Here is a 17,382-nt window from a genome sequence, read left to right on the forward strand (position 1 = left end):
AAATTCGGATTTTTTGGGGGTAATTTTGGGGTGTGTTGGGAATTTAGCTGCTAGAGATTGGAAAAGTACGAAGCCGTGGCTAATTCCAAGTCCTGCACCTGTGAGATAGCGTGTCCTTGGGCCTGGCTGTAGTAGGATAACAAATAGTGAAAGAGACATGAGAAAAGAGCGATGTAACCCCTAAGGAATGAGGAAGAGTTCATGGTATAGTTTAACCAATAGATTGCTTGGCTTACAGAATATTCATAAGCTTATTATTTGCTGGATAAGTGTTTGATGCTGTGATAAATAGGTATGATTTGTGCTGATAAAAATTAAAACAGTAATCAATATTGATACAGTAATTAATATTTGAGAATAATAAAATAGTTAATAGCTAAAAGTTGTAATGCCAAAGAAGAGAGGGAAAGGAGGGGCTCCACCCACCCCCTCCTTCCCAGCAGATGTTCACAAGGACAGGAGGAAAGAAGCTGAAGATACAGTTGCTAAAAATGACCAAGAACCTGGTTGGGTCCAAGAAAATGCTAATTATAAGGGACTTATTGTTTTGATATGTAGATGCACTGATACGTTAGTCTTGGCTTACATTGTACTGGCTTGGTGCGCATGTGTAACCCAAAGGTGAATTAAAGGACAACGAAGAAGACTACAGGGCCTTCATCAGTGACGACCCTCAAAGACTTGTGCGACCACCAAACCGAGTGGTGGCGCATGCGTGATAAAGGTGGTAATGAAGGCAGAGACAAAAAAGTGACGAACCGAAAATAGGAGGAGATGGCGTTTGCACATGGCATATAAGGGGTGACTTCCACCTGGCAAGCTTGTACGTGAAGTGGCAAGGGTCATTGAATCCTGCCCTCTGTACTCCGCGGTTGTTTTTGCTTATGCGCTATTATTTGAACCAAATTATCCCTTGTTTATATATTTTCTAAACTATTTAATTAAAATTGTTACTACTTTTAATACTATTTGGCCTTTTTATGATGGGATAATTGGGCAAACATAACAATGCTTTCTTTAATAAACTGGACCTGTGATGAACCACCTGGTGTCCTGGTCCCCTTCCTACGACATGGGCCCTGCCAAGCTGTCCCTGCCTAACACTGGCCTCGCTTCCCTGGCACAAGTGCCGGGCCTGAAGGAGCTGCCCTGTGCTCCAGCCTGCCGAGCAGCCCGGCTCCCTGCCCCGGTGCCCAGAGTGCTGCACACACTGCTAGCCTTTGCAAGGAGGTGCAGGGCAGCTGGCAGAAGAGGAGGAATCCTCATCCAGCCCAGTGGCCCGCGGCTGCCCTTGGCCTTTCTCTGCTCCTGGGCACACTCCAGATGGCCATGGCCTCCAGGCCGAGCTGTGCCCAGCACGGCTGCGCTTCCCCTCAGCAGCAGCCAGCTGCCACCTGGGCTCTGAGAGCGGAGGATTCTCCCGCTCCCAGCAAGAGGCACCCAGGGCCCGGCTGCTGCCTCCTGCAGCTCCAAGGGCCTCCTTCCAGCCTGCCTCTGCTGGGGCTCAGGCTGCTCCGGCCTCTGCCGGGGCTCTGCAGGGGCTCCAGCCCGGGCAAGGCCGGGCCCGCTCTCACCTCACAGGCGCTGACAGCTCTGCGCCACAGGAGACCTTCCCGAGCACCCTCTCTGATCTTTCTGCTTTCTCACTTGAGCAAGGCTCTCCTCCACCCAAAGAGATTATTGCATTTAGGGATCCAAATCCAACTGGCAGGAACCCCATTGCTCTCCAGTCACAGCTGAAGGCCTGCATCTGCACAGGGTGTTTGGGCTGCCTCATTCTTCTTTTGGTTTTGCTTTCAAATGCCATTGCCCTTTCTGCCTCAAACAGAAGTACCAAAGCTGGCCAAAAACAGACCAGTGGGCCATATTCCAAAGGCAGTGTGGTCTGGAGAGGATGAATGAAGAACATCCTTCCCCACTTTCACACCATGCCAAAGACACTGTGTCACTTTCCACCTTTAAGAAACAACAGACAATTCAGAAGGAATTTTTGAGCTTATTCGCAGAGTGAGAAGGAAGGGAATCTTCAAGGTGAGGTGTGGTTTCAGAAACTTTATTCATTTCCAATTCTACTCTGCAGTCCTATTAGACAATCCTACTCTAACTCTAACCCTAACCCTAACCTGAACCCTAATCCTAATCCTAATCCTAATCCTATTCCTCATCCTAATCCTAGTCCTAACCTACAATCCTAGTCTAAACTGGTTGAGGAATAAATGGTCCTGATGTGATTGTCACGATCTTGTCTCCCTCCTCTTCTTCACTGAAACAATCAGTGGCACCAGGGTGGACGCAGGCTCAGCAAATGTTACAAATGGATGCTGCCCAAAGGGAAAAAGAACAAATCAACAAAAAACAATGGACCATGACTTTCCAAGCTCAGTGCTTCACGGGATTCCTCTGGCTCCTAGAAGGATACAGGAAGAGGACCAATGGGACCATCTACACCTCCAACTTTATGTGCAGGACTTTGCCATCACAGGCAAACCTGGCCCAGAATCCCACTCATCCATTTATCCAGGTGTCCTCAACTTGCTGAGATTTTAGCCCTGCCAGTGCTCTAGAAACGGTGCTTTCTGTCCTTGGAGTTTCAACTTTTCAGGAAACTCCAAAGCCTCACACTGGTCCCTCTCTTTGAAAGACAGGCACTGTGCTGATTTCCACAGGGAGACAGAGCAGTGTCTACCATTCCATGCCCTGCCCCTCGTGTGCTGGATGGCACCTTCCTTCCCAGCAGGGCCAGCCCAGTGGCACTGGGCCCTGCAGTTTCCTCTCTGCCACACAACCTGGCAGTAACCCTGGCACCGTTCCCGTCTGCTTGAGCGTGCCAGGCAGCAGATGGGGCTGGGACAAGTCCCTCCCAGCTGTCCCAGTTTGCGTGGCAGAAACCTCTGAGGGTGGGCTGGGGGGCACAAACCAGGGCCCCTCAGAGGCTCACAGTGACCCCCCCACAGCCCCTCCTGCCCACAGCCAAATCTCTGACCCCTAGGCTGGGACTGGCTTCCTTGGGTTCCTCCACCACCATTTCATGTCTCTGAACCCTGCATTGCTCTACTTCAATTCTTTTGCCATTAGATAAAACTGAACACCACACCAAATTACAAAAGAGGGTGACAGAAACAACCAGAGGACCTCTCTGACTCAGGAAATGCAGAGGGAGCTGGAGTTATTCAGTTTTGTGAAGAACAGGCCCCAGGGAGACTTTATTGCCACTTTCCAAGACTTCAGAGTGGCTTTGAAGAAAGTGGGCGACATCTTTTTTAACAGGGCCAGATACAATAGGATGGGGGTGAATATTTTTAAACACAAATAGGATCTAATCAGAACTTGTTTACTCCGAGCATGGTGTGACTCTGGCACAGCTTGCCCCAAGAGCTTGTAGGAGCCCCATCCCTGCAACCATTCCAGCTCCGGTGGCAAAGGGCTCTGAGCAACCTGATCTCTTTAAAGATGCCCCTGCTCATTGCAGGACACTTGCACCAGAGGACCTTTACAAGACCCTGCCAGCCCAGCCCAGTCTAGGATTCCTCACCATTTTCATTTGAAGAGCAGCAAGAGTGGAGGTGAGGAGCAGGGGGGCTCATCTGATGCCTTGGGCTTGAGTGGAGGAGGAGCCCCTCCCTCAGACCCTGTTTCACCTGCAGCCCCTTCACATTTTACCTGCAGGAGCTCCTTGGCAGACCAGCGCCGCGCCTCGTCTCTCTGCAGGCAGCAGCTCAGGAAGTCACGCAGGCAAGATGAAAATAGGTTGGGCTGCTGCAGCTTTTGTCTTCCTCCTGTGGCTATCAGGAGTTGAGGCTGGGGAAAAAGGAGACACCAGGCTCCACCTGCTTCTTTCCCATCTGTCACTGCTCTCCCAGATCCCATTGATTAAGCTCCACTCTGCAGTGGCAGTTTCTGCCCTGGCAGAGACCCAGAGATGACTTTTCTTTACCAACCAAAAACCCAAACCCCTATGCAGCCACAGCCTCTTCAACATCCCACAGATCTTGCCTTGGCAGCTGATTTCGTTGATTGACCTAGTTAGTGGGAACTACATCACCACAATCACATTTCCTTCCCTGAGGATTCATACCAACTTGAGAGGCTTTTTGGAAGAAGGACTTTGCTATACTAACTCTACTCTATCCAAGGGTTAGTACATGAAAAGTATCTCTGAAGTGCTTCTTGGTCCCTTAAGCACAGCTGCCATAAAACAAAATGAATCAAGCTTTTTGCTTTGTTCTTGAAAACAATGGGAATTAGAAGGAAAGAAAGGAAATGCACCAGGTATTCCTCAGGTAAGGAAACAAACATTGGGAATCTCATCTTCAACACAGACACATTGAGATGCATGCACAAATGTACTGGCATGAAAACACCTGCTTGGACATACAGGAGCCACCTGCAGCTCTGTCTCTCAGCAGTCTGAAAATTTCTGCTTTCCTTACATGGAAAAGAAAAACCTTTCATGGTCAAATCAGAAGGAGAGGTTCCATCCCTACGGTCACCCTCTGCTCAATTGGCTACTCAAGTCAATGCATGAATGCTAGGCCCATCCCAGAAAGTGCCAGGAAACAAATGGGAGGTTCTGGCAGGCTCTCCACATCACCAGGCTCTGGCTTGGTGACGGGCAGAATGTGGCTTGGGCTAGGAGAGAAACATGGTCACTGAGTGTTTCAGCAGCACTGCACAAGAAGCAGAAGAGACTCTGTGGCCTTTACACCCTCATGCCCAGGTTTCAGGCACGTTTCCCAGTGAGAAGAAACTGCACAGGGGGTTAAGTTCCTCCCTAAAAAACAGTGCCTTAGCAACTTTCTTGTGTTTGGGCTTCTTTTCTTCATTTCTGGAAATGTAACACCACTTCTGAGAGGCTTGCCTTGTGTTTGAGGGGCATCTTCACAGACAGACAAGTGGGAACAACTTGAAACCCAAAGCAAATGTTGCCTGAGAAGAGCTGGGGAGTGTTTGCCTGTGGTGAGGCTTGAGCTGTCTGGCAGTCCCTTTCCATGATGTGCAGAAACATCCAGCTGCTCCCCAGAACTCAGTCCCTCTGGGCACGCAGGCCTCTGGAAACACCTGACGATTCCAGCCTTTCTCCTGCTCAAGAGCATCTAACCTAAACTGAGCTCCAGTTTCTTCAGCAAGGCCAAGGATGCTCACTTCCACGCAGCTGACAGTGTCCATGGAGCTCAGCAGGTCTTTCTGATACTCCTCAGGCCAAGGAATTACAGTGTAGATTGGCAAGACATCGACTGATCATTATCCAGTGTGGTTCATGTGGAACCAAGCTCTAACATGCTGACAAGTCAGAGGGAGAGAGCTCATTCTGCTTTTGCAAGATGGTATTTAGAAACATAAGACATCGACTTGGAAATATTCAGACCTCAACTTGCAGAATCCATCTCAAATACACAAAAATAACAATGGCAAGAGGCCTTGGAGTCTCCATAAAAATGCCCACCACTGTCATGATAACTCTGTGCTCGCGGCACTGAAATAGATGGTGACCAAAGAGACTTTGCTATTAGCATCTTTAACCCAAAGGAGAATTTCAAAGCCAGAAATGGCAATGCACTCCCCTTGTGTACAAATAATTGATGCGGCTTTCTGTCCTTTTCCCACATCACCAGAGGTGACAAAGAGGGTTTTATCCTGACTCTCAGCTGAGCTCAGCCACTGGCCATGGTGGGGAGCTGGAGCCCTCCCTGTCATTAGAACTGTGCAGGCCAGGCATGGCCCTGCTCCTGTGGTAAAGAAACACAGCACTGGTGTCAACTGCCCACGCTGGATCCCAGCCCAGGCACCTGCCTGCGAGCTCATCAACTTGTTAAAGTACCAAGAAACAGCCAAGGGTTTGGCAAACAATTCTAACTGCAGTTGGAGAAAAACACATCCTACACTTATCCAGGCCACCCGCACACATGACTGAACAATGTACAGATGACTCGAAAGCCTGAAAGTTTCAACAACCACAGGATTTGGAAAAGATGCTACAGAATGGAAGAGCTGTGTTTAAAAAATGAAAAAGCAAGCAGAACTGCTTGGGCATTGCTTTGGTAGTAGGTTTTTTTCTCTTTTCCTTTTTTGTTTACTTTTCTTTTTCCTTTTTTCCTATGTTTTCTATGAAATTTAAACTGGAAAGGTCTAACCTCTATTTCTCGGGAAATTTATCGCATGTTTACCTTGTCCACTGAAAAATTCTTGTACTTCAAAAACAGAGTTCCAACATTGTTCAAAAAACAAGTGGGAAATATCAGGCATGGGTGGAGGCCAAAATGGCAGGTTTCTGAACTGGTTAGGTTTCTGAAGTGCCACTTCCCTTTCTGATACAACCAAAGCTACAGCAGATGCTGCTGTGCTGCAGGGGCATTTTTAGAAGGGGACCTTGGTGGAAGTGGTGCCAGCAGATGGCAATGGGATTTTGTCCAATGGCACACAGAACATGGGACAGGTGAGAAAGACAGTGGGATCAGTGAGTATTTGCACCTTACCAAGACAGGAGTTGCATTCCAGGAAGGAACTTCTCGTTCCACCATTTCAATGCCCACGATTCCCAAAGACCATATGTCCACTTTGGGGCCACATGGTTGACCTGTCACCACTTCAGGAGCCATCCACCCAGCAGCGCCGGCCACGGAGCTCCGTCTGCTCTGCTCAGGGCTGAGCTGAGCAAAGAGGCCAAAGTCAGCTGTGGAGAAAACAACAAACCGTGAAAGCCAGCTCCAATTAGGAAACCAAGCAACTGAATTCCCCACTCTCAGGCTAACAATGTGCTGTTGGATCTCCTGGAGAACTGTCCATGCTCGATTTCCTTGGGGCTTTCTAAAAAATCCCAGGTTTCTTAACGCTGCTCACAGCAGTGGACTTCATTCCCCTGAAGCTTTAGATTGTAGCTCCCTCTGTCTGGAAGGGACACACACAGAGCAAGGCCACTCTTGACTGCTTGTGGCTCCTCCTACCTCTGTGCACGTTGCAACTGTGCCCTCAGCTCGCAGCAGGGGTCCCTGCACTGCCACCAGCACCATTTTTGGGGAGCTGGCAGTCACGCCAAGCAGCCCCACACCCACATCCCTGGAACGCTGCACCTGACCAAGAATATACTGACCCAGCTTGACAGAGCCATCAGTTCTGAGAAGGATGTTGCTGCTCTTCACATCTTGGTGGATGACGTGGTTTGAATGAAGAAAATCCAGTCCTTGCAGGCACTGAGCAAGAAAACAGAAACAGAAGGGCAAAAATGAGTGATGTGATTTCATCACACAAGAAAGGAAACAAAGAATCTAAAAGATTCCCTTTCCAGGGGAATGGGGAGTAATGGCAGAACAGTAATGGCCACTGAGAGGAAGAGCTTGCTGCTCCAACACTTGCAGAGCAGGACCTTTCTGAGGAAAGGCATGTCCGCTGCAAACCAGCCAGGGTGACTCCTGCAGCAGTGGACATGCTTTTTCCATGCAGAGGACAAAGGAGGGGTTTGGAAAGGAAAAGTCCCTCCCTTTGGTGTTTAGTGGATCACTTTTGGGTGGGAGGCTGCATGGAAAAGATTTTCTTGCTGGCCTCAGCACAGGCGTGTAAGTATCACACCAGTCACCTCCCGGAAGCAAAGAGCATTTTGACTGCACTACTATCCTTTTCAGCTGAGGACTCTGAGAAATGAGTATTTTTTCTTTGCTGGTCATTTCATATCCTGCCACCAGCTCCTTTGCTTTTACAGGCAAGGAATGCAGTGAAGACAGACTCCAGGCAAATCTTTAGAGAGGCAAGGTAGAGAACAGCAAATAAAAATACAAATACAAATACAAGAGACAGAGTGAGAATACTACAGCAGGAGATAAGAGTACTGGCACAGAGTACAGGGAGTGCAGGGGCACTGGCAGGCCTTTCACTTGAGATGCTTTTACTTGCCCATAGAATAGCAGCAACACAGAAACAAAGCTTGGCATGGGAAATCACTCCAGCTCTGAGCCCCCGTTTCCCAGACAATCCTGCCCAAGCCCCTGGAAACACAGCTGGGATTGCTGACCTCCCGAGTGATGGCTGCCATCTCATCTTCAGACAGGTAGGTCTGGCTGATGACATTGCTCAGAGTGCCTCCATCCATGTACTCCATAACCAGGGACAGTTCCTCACCCACAAGGTAGCTGAAAGAAGGAAACAAGGGCATGGAGATGAATGTACATGGCTAGGTTGCTGTTTGGAAAAGAAGGGTTGATTCTTCTTTTCAGGTCCCTTTGAGACAAAGACAAAATAAAGGAAGAGACATTCCCTCTTGGCTGTGCATTGTTTGCCATCTGTGCAGTCTCAAGGAGGAAGGCACAGCTGCAAAAAAGGAGATGTCTTAGATGGGCAGCAAGCAAAATGTGCAGTTTAGTAACAACCCAGATAAAAAACCTGTCATGCATGGTGTTTCTGGAAAAAAAGCACCTAGTCTTCCTGGCATGCATAGCAATGGAAAACAGTGGCAACAATCCAAGGGAAATCCTTGTTAGTTTACCTGGACATAAGAAGACACTTGAAAAAAATCAAGCTCCAAAACAAAGTGGTGGCTGTGAATATAGAGATCATTGATTTAGTAAGACACGACTCATCCAGGTTTTTGAACAATTTTCAAATACCATGTGCCAGCGAAGACTCATGCAGACAAAATGCAATCTCTTCCCATCCACTGGAGATGAAAACAGCAATAATAATTAGCCAATAATTACAGCTCTATTTTCTGCCAGTGACCGAAGAGGGATTTTACCTTGCATGTTTGCAACATGCAAACAAACATTCATGGGACAAAAGCACAACTCACCTGTCTAAACAGTTGACCAGGTTGGGATTTCTATTCACCTTCATGACCATGAGTTCGTTGACTTTTAGTTCCTTCTTCCCCAGTCCTTGAAGCTGTATTTTCTTGATGGCCACCTAAAACGACATTGAAAATCAGTAACTTGAGAGGTTGGTGGCATGAGACCACAAGACACGTGGAGCGAGTGATTTTGCAATGACACAGCTTAGCTGTGCCAAACTGCCTTGTGATTAGGCAGTGCAGTAATCAGGAACTGACATTCCAACAGCCCATTTCTCTGCTCCCTTGGGAGCCAGTTACAGGGCACGTGGGGCCACTGACATTTTGCCTTGACCACTTGGTAACAGCGGTGTCTCAGCTATCACCCACAAACCTCTGACCACACTCTCTGCTGCTTTGTTTGGGACTCAGAAGAAGGAATCCATGCCTTAATGCTCTGTGGATACATCTTGTGATATGGGCAGGGCTTAGGGCTTTCAGGGACGCCTTGCAGATCTCTCCCTACGTGCAGTTCCCAAGTGCAGCACTGCAGGTGGCTAAGGAACTACCAGTAACTTTCAGATGGATTTGCTGGCAGCCAGGAATGAGAATTCAGGACTCTGAAGCTGCAGCCCCAAAGAGCAGTGAGGTGCTCGCAGGCACCACCTTTGTTTTAGCAATGGAGAGCGAGTGAGCGCGTCCTTCTCTGAAAGGAACCGCTGCCCTCCGTGCCTTCCTTCCGGCAGCTGAGGAGGACAAAGTCCCAAATGTGTTCTGTGGGCTGGCACCCAGCTGCTCTGTGCTTCTTGTGCCTTTTCAGCACAGCTCTGCCCAAAGCTCCAGCCACAGCTCACACCAGAGGGGAAAGCCCTCGAGTGCAGCAGAGTCTGCAGGGGCTGCTGACATTTACCTCTCCTCCTGTGGCACTGTCGAGTGCTTTACAAACATCTCCAAAAGTCCTAGAAACAAAACAGAAGCAGAGAGAGGAGAAGCCATTTAGATCTTGCAGTGAAAGCCAGCCCACACAGGTGATCTGTGCTGTAAGTACCGCAGACCTGCAGGACACTGGAAGCATGGAGATGTTCTGGACAATGCCTTCTGAGCACACTTAGAAATTCTGATCAGCACTGACAATCTAAGCCCAGTGCCTGAACACATTTGCAGCTTGTCTGACTTCACACTTGATACCTATTCTGCCAGCAAAACACCTGATGCATAGTTTTGTACCATTAACATTGCTTGGACTCACCCACTGCCAATATTTTCCAGTTCAATGTATTTTAGATTAGGATTTTCCATCTTCACCATTCTCCCTGAGGGAAACAAAATACAAGATGTTCACTTCAAAGCAGAGATCTCACCTTCTAGGAGATACAAAAGGCAGCCCCACTGTCTGGAGCTCTGAGCCCTCCCTTTGTGGACAGCGGGCTAACAACAACAGGAACAGGAACTGGAACAACAAGAAAAGAACAGCAGGCCCACAGCACAAGTGGCTGGCACAGAGACTGATTTCCAGCATCCTTTTAAGTGAGAGACCTCTTGACAGCAGGCACACAGGGAAGCACAGGGAGATACATTCAGAGGAGACTGAGACCAGAAGAGAATACCTACCAAGGCAACTAAGTTTGTCATCTAGAAACATTAAGGAGAGCTGGAACTAACAGTGCCTTTGTTTTCTTGGGAATAAACACTGTGAGATTTATAAAAGGTTTCCTACTTGCTAAGATTAAGTGCACCAGGACATCTAGAATCAATTCCTCTGAACAGATGTCAAGTTCAGAACAGGAGGAATATTGCCAAGTGTTCCCATCTTTTCCACCTTGCAGCAGTTTGCCAGAAGAATGCCTCTGCGTTTGTAAACCAGAGCAGCTCATGCTAGAACCAATCCCCACGGGGCTTTCAGCATCAGGACCCTCACCCTTTATGAGCAGGCTGAGCCCAAAGACGCCCTTGCCCATGCCCCATGTGAAGAACCGCGCCGATTCTCTTCACCCTGACAGCGCGGATCAGTCGCTCCCATTGCACTCGCCCTCTCGGCACCGCACACGTCCCCATCTTCCCAACTCGGCACGGCGGGCACGGGCACAGAGGACAGCAGAGCTCCTCAGGCGTCCCTGTGACACAGAGAGCTGCCCAGAGGAGATGCTGACCCTCTGGTGAGCCCAGGCAGTGTGAGGCAGAAGCCGGCCCAGAGCAGGGGCGGCTGCCTCAGGCAGCTCCGTGCTGCAGCAGCCGGGCAGCAGCGAACCCTCCCAGCTAAGGAAGGGTCCAGCCCCTGCATTGTCACCAGCCCTCAGGGACAGGGCAGCGACCACAAGTCTGGCAAAGCCCAAGCATGAGCACTGACAGGCACTGATGGGAAGAAGCCAGAGTGAGCCTGAGCCCCAGACAAGCTGTTGCCCCCATTCAGGACACAACAGGATGGGCTTTGAGATCTGCCGAGGCGCAGATCAGTGCCCTTTTTGTCCCAACAGCTGATGGTAGACACAGAATCCATTGGGCTTTCATCTCAACCCTACCAGATCTTATCTGAGAGCACAGCACTGGCAGCCGTTAAGGGCAAGAAGCAGATTCATTGGGTTGTGCTGCAGAATCACAAAGGGCTTGATGTGTTTTCCTAGAGAGTAATCTCAGCAGGGCTTCTGCCAATGGCTAGGACTCAAGCAGTCACAGCTTTCTGCTGATCCAGGAACAATCCCTGCTTCTGCCTTCGGCAGAGAGGGAAGCTCAGGCAAACTCCAGCCAGTCTAACCTGCCCTCAGAGGCAGCAGGAACAGCCAGAGCTCTCTCTTGCTGCCTCGGAGCACTGCCAGCACTTCTGTGACACTAAACTGATCAGAACCCTTTGGTACAGCTGTGCTGACACGTGCACACAACTCACTGTCCCTCAGATAAGAAAGATACCAGACGTACTCTGTTGCTCCAGGGAGTCACCCGCCATCTCCTGTTGCTGAGCAGCAGCTGGGTCAGCACGGGAGGTGAACCAAGGGCTCAGGCTCCACTTCTTCATCTGGAGAGCAAAGGCTCCTTGGGATGGCACTGCTGCTTCTGCAGCAGCTTCAGTGTCAAAGTCAGTGTAGATCTGAGACAAGAAATGAGTTGATGTCAGGAAGGTGTGGCAGAGATTGCCCTGAAATGCAAGAGAGATTGCCATTTGAAATGCAAGCCCTTAGGAAGCTGCTGTCAGCCACATGCAGAGCTCTTCAACTGGATTGCTTTGGATGTCCACTTGTGAAACCAAATGGTCAAGACCAAAGGCTGGTTTTACTCGAGTTCATAGCCAGTTTCTTGTTCTAAAGGATGGCTGCAGCAATGACCGCTCCACTTCCTCCCAAAGACTCCTTTCCCCCTCCTAGGTCTGCAGATACATTTGCAGCTCCTCATTCTAATATTCTACCTCCTGCCATGAAATTCTCTTTTTCTGCACCTTCCTTGGGACGTGCTTATCCTGCAGCATCTCTGGATGGGTCAGTTCCTGGGCCTCATGCCAGCCTCGGGGCTCTTGGTTGCCTGTCATTTGCTGGAACTCTCTGCAGGCTACCAGGTAGGATGGCAACACTTCCACCTCAAGTCAAACAGAACAAAGCAGTCAGAGACTACAGCTTGTGCCCGTCAGCCAGGAGTCATCGACTGGGAAGAAAGGAAAGTACAGGAGCAGATTTGCAAGGGATACAGACAGCTTGTAGCTCGTATTCCAAATCTATGTGAGTGACCATGTTCACCTGGAAGAAGCCAGCAGGAGTTCATTTGGATGACTGCTGGCTAAATGGCCAAAGGAGTAATGCCACTGCCTAGAGCATCAGCTGAGATCCAGCAGAGCAGGAAGTGTCCCTGAGAGCAGCTCTGACAGAGACCTCATCAGGATGACACTCAGAGGCATCACCCACCCCCTGCTGCTGCTCTGCACTGGAAAGGCAGGGCAGGCAGAAACCACCCATTGGGTGACTGCAGTGCTGATTGCTATTTCACTCGCTTTTCTAGAGCCTTTTGCTCCTGAAGGAGGTGATTCATTTTCTCTTTGATGATTTTAATTTTTTCATCTAGCCTCTTCTTCCTTGCCTTTATCCTAGTCTCAGTTTCTTGCAGCTGTGCCTCCATCTATTCGTCAATTTTCTGTAAACAACAATGGAAAGGCCTCTCTTTCATGAGTGGAGTGGCTGCCATTCCTTCATTCACCTGTTTTTGTTGATTGCCCCTCTGCATAGGGAGATTCTTCTCCTCTTGGATGTCTTCATTCCTCCTCTTCACTGCCATGATGGCACTCTGAGCTTCAGGCAGCTCTGCTTGTGGCTCTGCCTTGATGTTCTATGCACACAAAAGCAGAGCAAGGGACTGAGAGCTGCCATCAGGCTCAGCTTTTCCCTCTTTTAGCCTCAAAATAACATTTATTCAGCCCCTTCTTTCTGCTTTTCCACTCAGCTCTGCTTCCACTGTAACCTTCCTGTCCTGGTGCTGATCTCTGCAGATTCCAAGGCTCTGTGCTTCCATTGCCTGTGGGACTCCTGGCCTCCTCAGTCCCAAGAGCTCTGGTTTATGCCCCTCTTCCTACCCTTCCCTCTGTGCCCTGGCCAGTCAGGCTTACCTGGCCATTCTCCTGTGGCTCTTCCACCTGCTGCCTGAGCTGCTCTTCCTGCCCTCGGGCAGGGAACAGCTCTCCCTGAGTCTGGCATGGCATCTCAGATGAGGCAGTGTGCTCCTGCTCTTTCTCTAGAAGCACCTGCACAGAAAGCAAGAGAAGATGGGTTTCAACTTCCCATACGCCCTTTGTGGGCCAAGACTCACACACTGCTGGGCTCACACGTTCCCAAAGCACTGTGCTGCTGCTCTCCTGGGTCGTTCTCTGCCCGAGGGGAGGCACAGATTCCAAAGTGACCCTGGCCCTACAATCAGGGGCCATCTGGGACTGAAGCTCCAGCAGCCTCTCAGCTGACAGGGAAGGGGTGGCATTTCTCAGGGGTCTGGTGAGGGCCTCCCTCTGCTTCTGCCATGTCCTGTTTGTCTTTGAGTAGTGACTGACTCCCCGCCCTGTCCCACAGCTCCATCCTGGCTCTGCAGGGGCTTCCTGGATGAGCTCACTCCTTGTGAGAGACACTTCTGGAGTTCACATTCTCTTCAGGCCTGCACCAGCATTCCTCCCTCCTGACATCCACACTCTCGTTAGAAAACCGGGTCATTCAGGAGATAAGGATGCATGCAAAGATCTCTGATGGAAGTCAGAGAATCTCTATGGCCACCTCAGTATATGCAGGAGGACTAAGGTGTTTCTTCTCCCTCTTTTGTCAACTGAGAATTCTGATCAGCAGTAACAGAGTTTCTCATAAGGCCCCATTAACGAATGCACTTACACAGCCCTGGGGATGCCAGTGAAGGAAACCATGTGTCATGTAATGCAAACCATGTGTCATGTATGACCAGAGTCACCAGACCCCAGCTACAGCATGGGATAGTTCCACTCCCTCAGGACATGCAAAAATTTAAAGGATAAAAAGAAGGCTTCAGGGCACAAGAGGCTGGAGGAGGAAAACATGAGGGGAAAAAACAACCATCTCTGGAGGGGGAAACATCTCTGCCTACTCAGCATCAGTCAATGGAACTTGTCTCTACTCCTCTCCTGAAGGGATGCCTTTAGGTGAGCTTTGCATCTTCCACTGGTTTGGAGCTGAGCCAGGAAGATTCAAATAGATAGATAGACAGATCTCATTTTTTTAATCTCTCTTTACTGTGCTGTGGCATTTACATTCTTTGAATACAGAGAGATATAGTTCCTCTCTCTCTCCTAGGTTTTTTTTAAGGGAAGGTAGTGAGAAACTTAGAGAAGAAGAGAAAACAATTATCTCTACTGGCTGTTGTTGTTTAGTACATGTAGAATGTGTTATAGTGATTGGATTTTAGTGGTAGTTGTTTAGCTTGATTAGCTAATTAGATAAAATCTGTGTTGTGACTGTCTGGAGACAGTCACGAATTTTTCTTTTGTAGCTTTTTAGTATAGTATCTCTATAGTATAGTTTTAATATAGTACTACTGTAATATAACATAGCCTAAGAAAGCATTTGTTTAACCTTCTAAATCATAGAGTCAAAGCACATTATTCGCCATGTGGGGGTCACCCTGAATCAATCCTGTCCTTTCTGTCGCTACACACATCAGCACTCGGTAGCAGTGCCCCGATCAGCAGCCATCCTGAACTTGCTGTCCTGTTGCTTCAGTAACCCACACTCTTGGGGATTCTGGAGCGTGTGGGTCCTTATGGAATGCAATCAGACCCAGAGCATTGCACTGGGAACGGCTCTCTTTGTGCATCTGTGCTCGGGCAAGTTCTTCGCTTGGACTCGACCACACTGATCGTGCTAAAGTGGCTTGAATCAAAAATGCAGCCCAGCCCCTCACAGCACCTCTAATCTCTGAGCACCAGCTGGAATGCAAGGGCATTGATTTCCTGCTCAATTCCCAAACACAACACACACTGATTCCCTGGGCAGCCTAAAGACACGGGAGTCATTAACCTGAAAGTGATGTGTTTCTGCCAGTGCTGGAAAAGGGCAGGAAAGATTGAGTAAAAGCTCCCTTGCTCCCTGGAGAAGGAGAAATTGCACAAGGCTTCTCCTTCTAGCAAACAAACAAATAAACAAAATATGAAAGTGTTACCTACTCCAGTGTCTAAAGCACTTGGATGCAGTGAAGAGATGTTTGGCAGGGAAACAGCCCTCGTGCTGAGCATTGGCTCTATGGATCCAAGGCAGGGATCTATGGAAGTCTGCCTGAAGGTCCCTCATGAGCCCCCATTGTCCAGGCTAAAGCTCCCTCAGCACCTCCTCCCTGGCCTTGTGCTGCAGCCCTTGCCCAGCTCCCCTGTCCCTCTGTGCCCACGCTGCAGCCCCTCCATGACTTTCTGCTTCCCAGGGCCCACAGCTGCACACAGCACTCCAGCTGTGGCCGCAGCGCTGCCCAGCACAGGGCCACGCTCCCTGCCCTGCTCCTGCTGCCCCACTGCTGCTGGCACAGCCACCGTGCCCTTGGCCTTCTTGGCCCCCTGGCCCCACGCTGCCTCATCTCCAGCTGCTCACGGCCGCCAGCCCTGCGTCCTTTGGGCCCACGCAGCTCCCCAGCCACAAAGGTGCCCATTGCACTTCAGATACTGCAGGCACCATTGCAAGATGGCCTTCCTGTTCTATAACCACATCTTCTAAGTAGATATCATAAAGTTTGATAGGAATAGAATTCTAAGGGACTCTGACTAAATTAAAATGGTCTAATTCAACTGTACAGGAAATTGCTCCTATGTAAATATTCCACCCTACCTGCCGTCAGCAAGCAAGGTTCTCTCTTCAAAATTAGGTTTGTAGTTCTTCAAAGCTCTGATATAGAAATTTAAAATATCCATTTCGCACTTTGTTATTTTTCTTCAGGCATGAAAATGGATTTTCTTTTGGCCTTCCTAGCTGGCCCTCCACACTCTACTGCTACTGGCCCAGCTCACATCATGTTCTACAATTCTTAAACACCAGGAACTTGAAATGTTCCTTTCTCACTCACCTCAGGATCTTCAGCACTGCTGAATACACGCTTCAGGTGACCTGTAGTGGGAAGGGAAAATGAACCAGATGTTGTCAGAAAACTGCCTGGGCTGCTGAATCCCACAGAACAAGTCACCCCAAACAGAGATGATTTCCCGTTTCACAACATCCCTCCAGCAGACACATTTCATTCACACAGCCAGCAAGGGATCAGGAAAATATTCTTGTTTGTGCGTACAATTTGGCCTGTTTTGCCAGTAAATGAATACAAATATGACCAAAAAAATGCAAATTGTTTTTTAACACTCAGTGCTCCTGTTCTACCAAAGACATAAAACAGCTTCTGAAATCCTCTCCTTGAGGTTCTTTTTTTTTTTTAATCAGTTGCATGCACCGGTTCTCATTAACTTGCTTGAAACAGTTGCTCAGAAAAGCTTCCCTAAAATCCCCCTGAGCTGTGGCAGACACTCACTGCTTTGGAGTTTGCATTTCCCTGCAAAGGGAATCACTATTTTAGTACTTTGAAAAAGGTCAAGTTAGACAGTCAAATCCTTTCACGACAAAAGTTAAAAAGAAATAAGCTTTCTCTGAATTCTGGGAACAACTGCAGAGTTTTTAGAAGGCCTTCCAAGAAGCTCTGCCAGTCTACAATCTCAAAGGTGTCTTGCTTGTCCCAGCAAACTGAGGAAATGACAGACTCTGCTGCCACAGACTCTCCCCTGGAGGGAATGGAAGCCCTGCAGGTTCCCCTGCAAAGCTGCCCCTGTGGCTACAGACACCCCCTTTTAGCTGAACCTCTTGACAGGAGCTTTACCACAGCAGTGGCATCCTAATGCTCTTTCTCTTTCAAAATCAGAAACTCAGCCACCAGCAGGAAGACATACAAAAGCCAGGTTAGGATACACCCTAACCTAAGTAGAATGGAAAACTCTACTTACGTGCAAAGTGTGTAACGTAATACGCGGAAAAACAAACACCATAAGCAGCAAAAGCTGCTGTGGCCAGATGGTGGATCATATTCCCAGAGCTGTGCCAGTCTTCTCCAACACTAGAAAAAAAAATGGCCTCTCAGAGTGCAACTACCCACTGACCAATGCTCCAACCAGGAGGGTTCTC

The 17,382-nt window shown here is 49.0% G+C and overlaps 1 protein-coding gene across 1 annotated transcript; it reads right to left on the bottom strand.

Annotated features, from left to right (window-relative positions):
* Positions 1–2,379: 2,379 nt before the first annotated feature.
* Positions 2,380–8,960, bottom strand: LOC131559628 (serine/threonine-protein kinase PAK 1-like). The gene is made up of 6 exons (XM_058808044.1): positions 8,777–8,960; positions 8,003–8,120; positions 7,088–7,187; positions 6,474–6,670; positions 3,683–3,798; positions 2,380–2,407 (listed from the first exon to the last, which is right to left on the bottom strand). Exons 1-6 carry the CDS (start codon positions 8,824–8,826, stop codon positions 2,380–2,382), a joined length of 609 nt encoding a protein of 202 aa, XP_058664027.1. The 5' UTR covers positions 8,827–8,960.
* Between the last annotated feature and the right edge of the window lie 8,422 nt (positions 8,961–17,382).

This window comes from Ammospiza caudacuta, chromosome 7, assembly GCF_027887145.1.
Source record: "Ammospiza caudacuta isolate bAmmCau1 chromosome 7, bAmmCau1.pri, whole genome shotgun sequence".
Lineage (NCBI taxonomy): Eukaryota > Metazoa > Chordata > Aves > Passeriformes > Passerellidae > Ammospiza > Ammospiza caudacuta.

What these genes read in the sequence shown, in the direction of transcription:
- LOC131559628 (XM_058808044.1), bottom strand. Translation starts at nt 8,826, where the DNA reads ATGGTCATGAAGGTGAATAGAAATCCCAACCTGGTCAACTGTTTAGAC. An exon ending in CTGGTCAACTGTTTAGACAG is followed by an intron (nt 8,121 to 8,776) that starts GTGAGTTGTGCT and finishes TCCTTCTTTCAG; the next exon opens with CTACCTTGTGGGTGAGGAAC. An exon ending in AGAGACGAGGCGCGGCGCTG is followed by an intron (nt 2,408 to 3,682) that starts GTCTGCCAAGGA and finishes GTATCCTTCTAG; the next exon opens with GAGCCAGAGGAATCCCGTGA.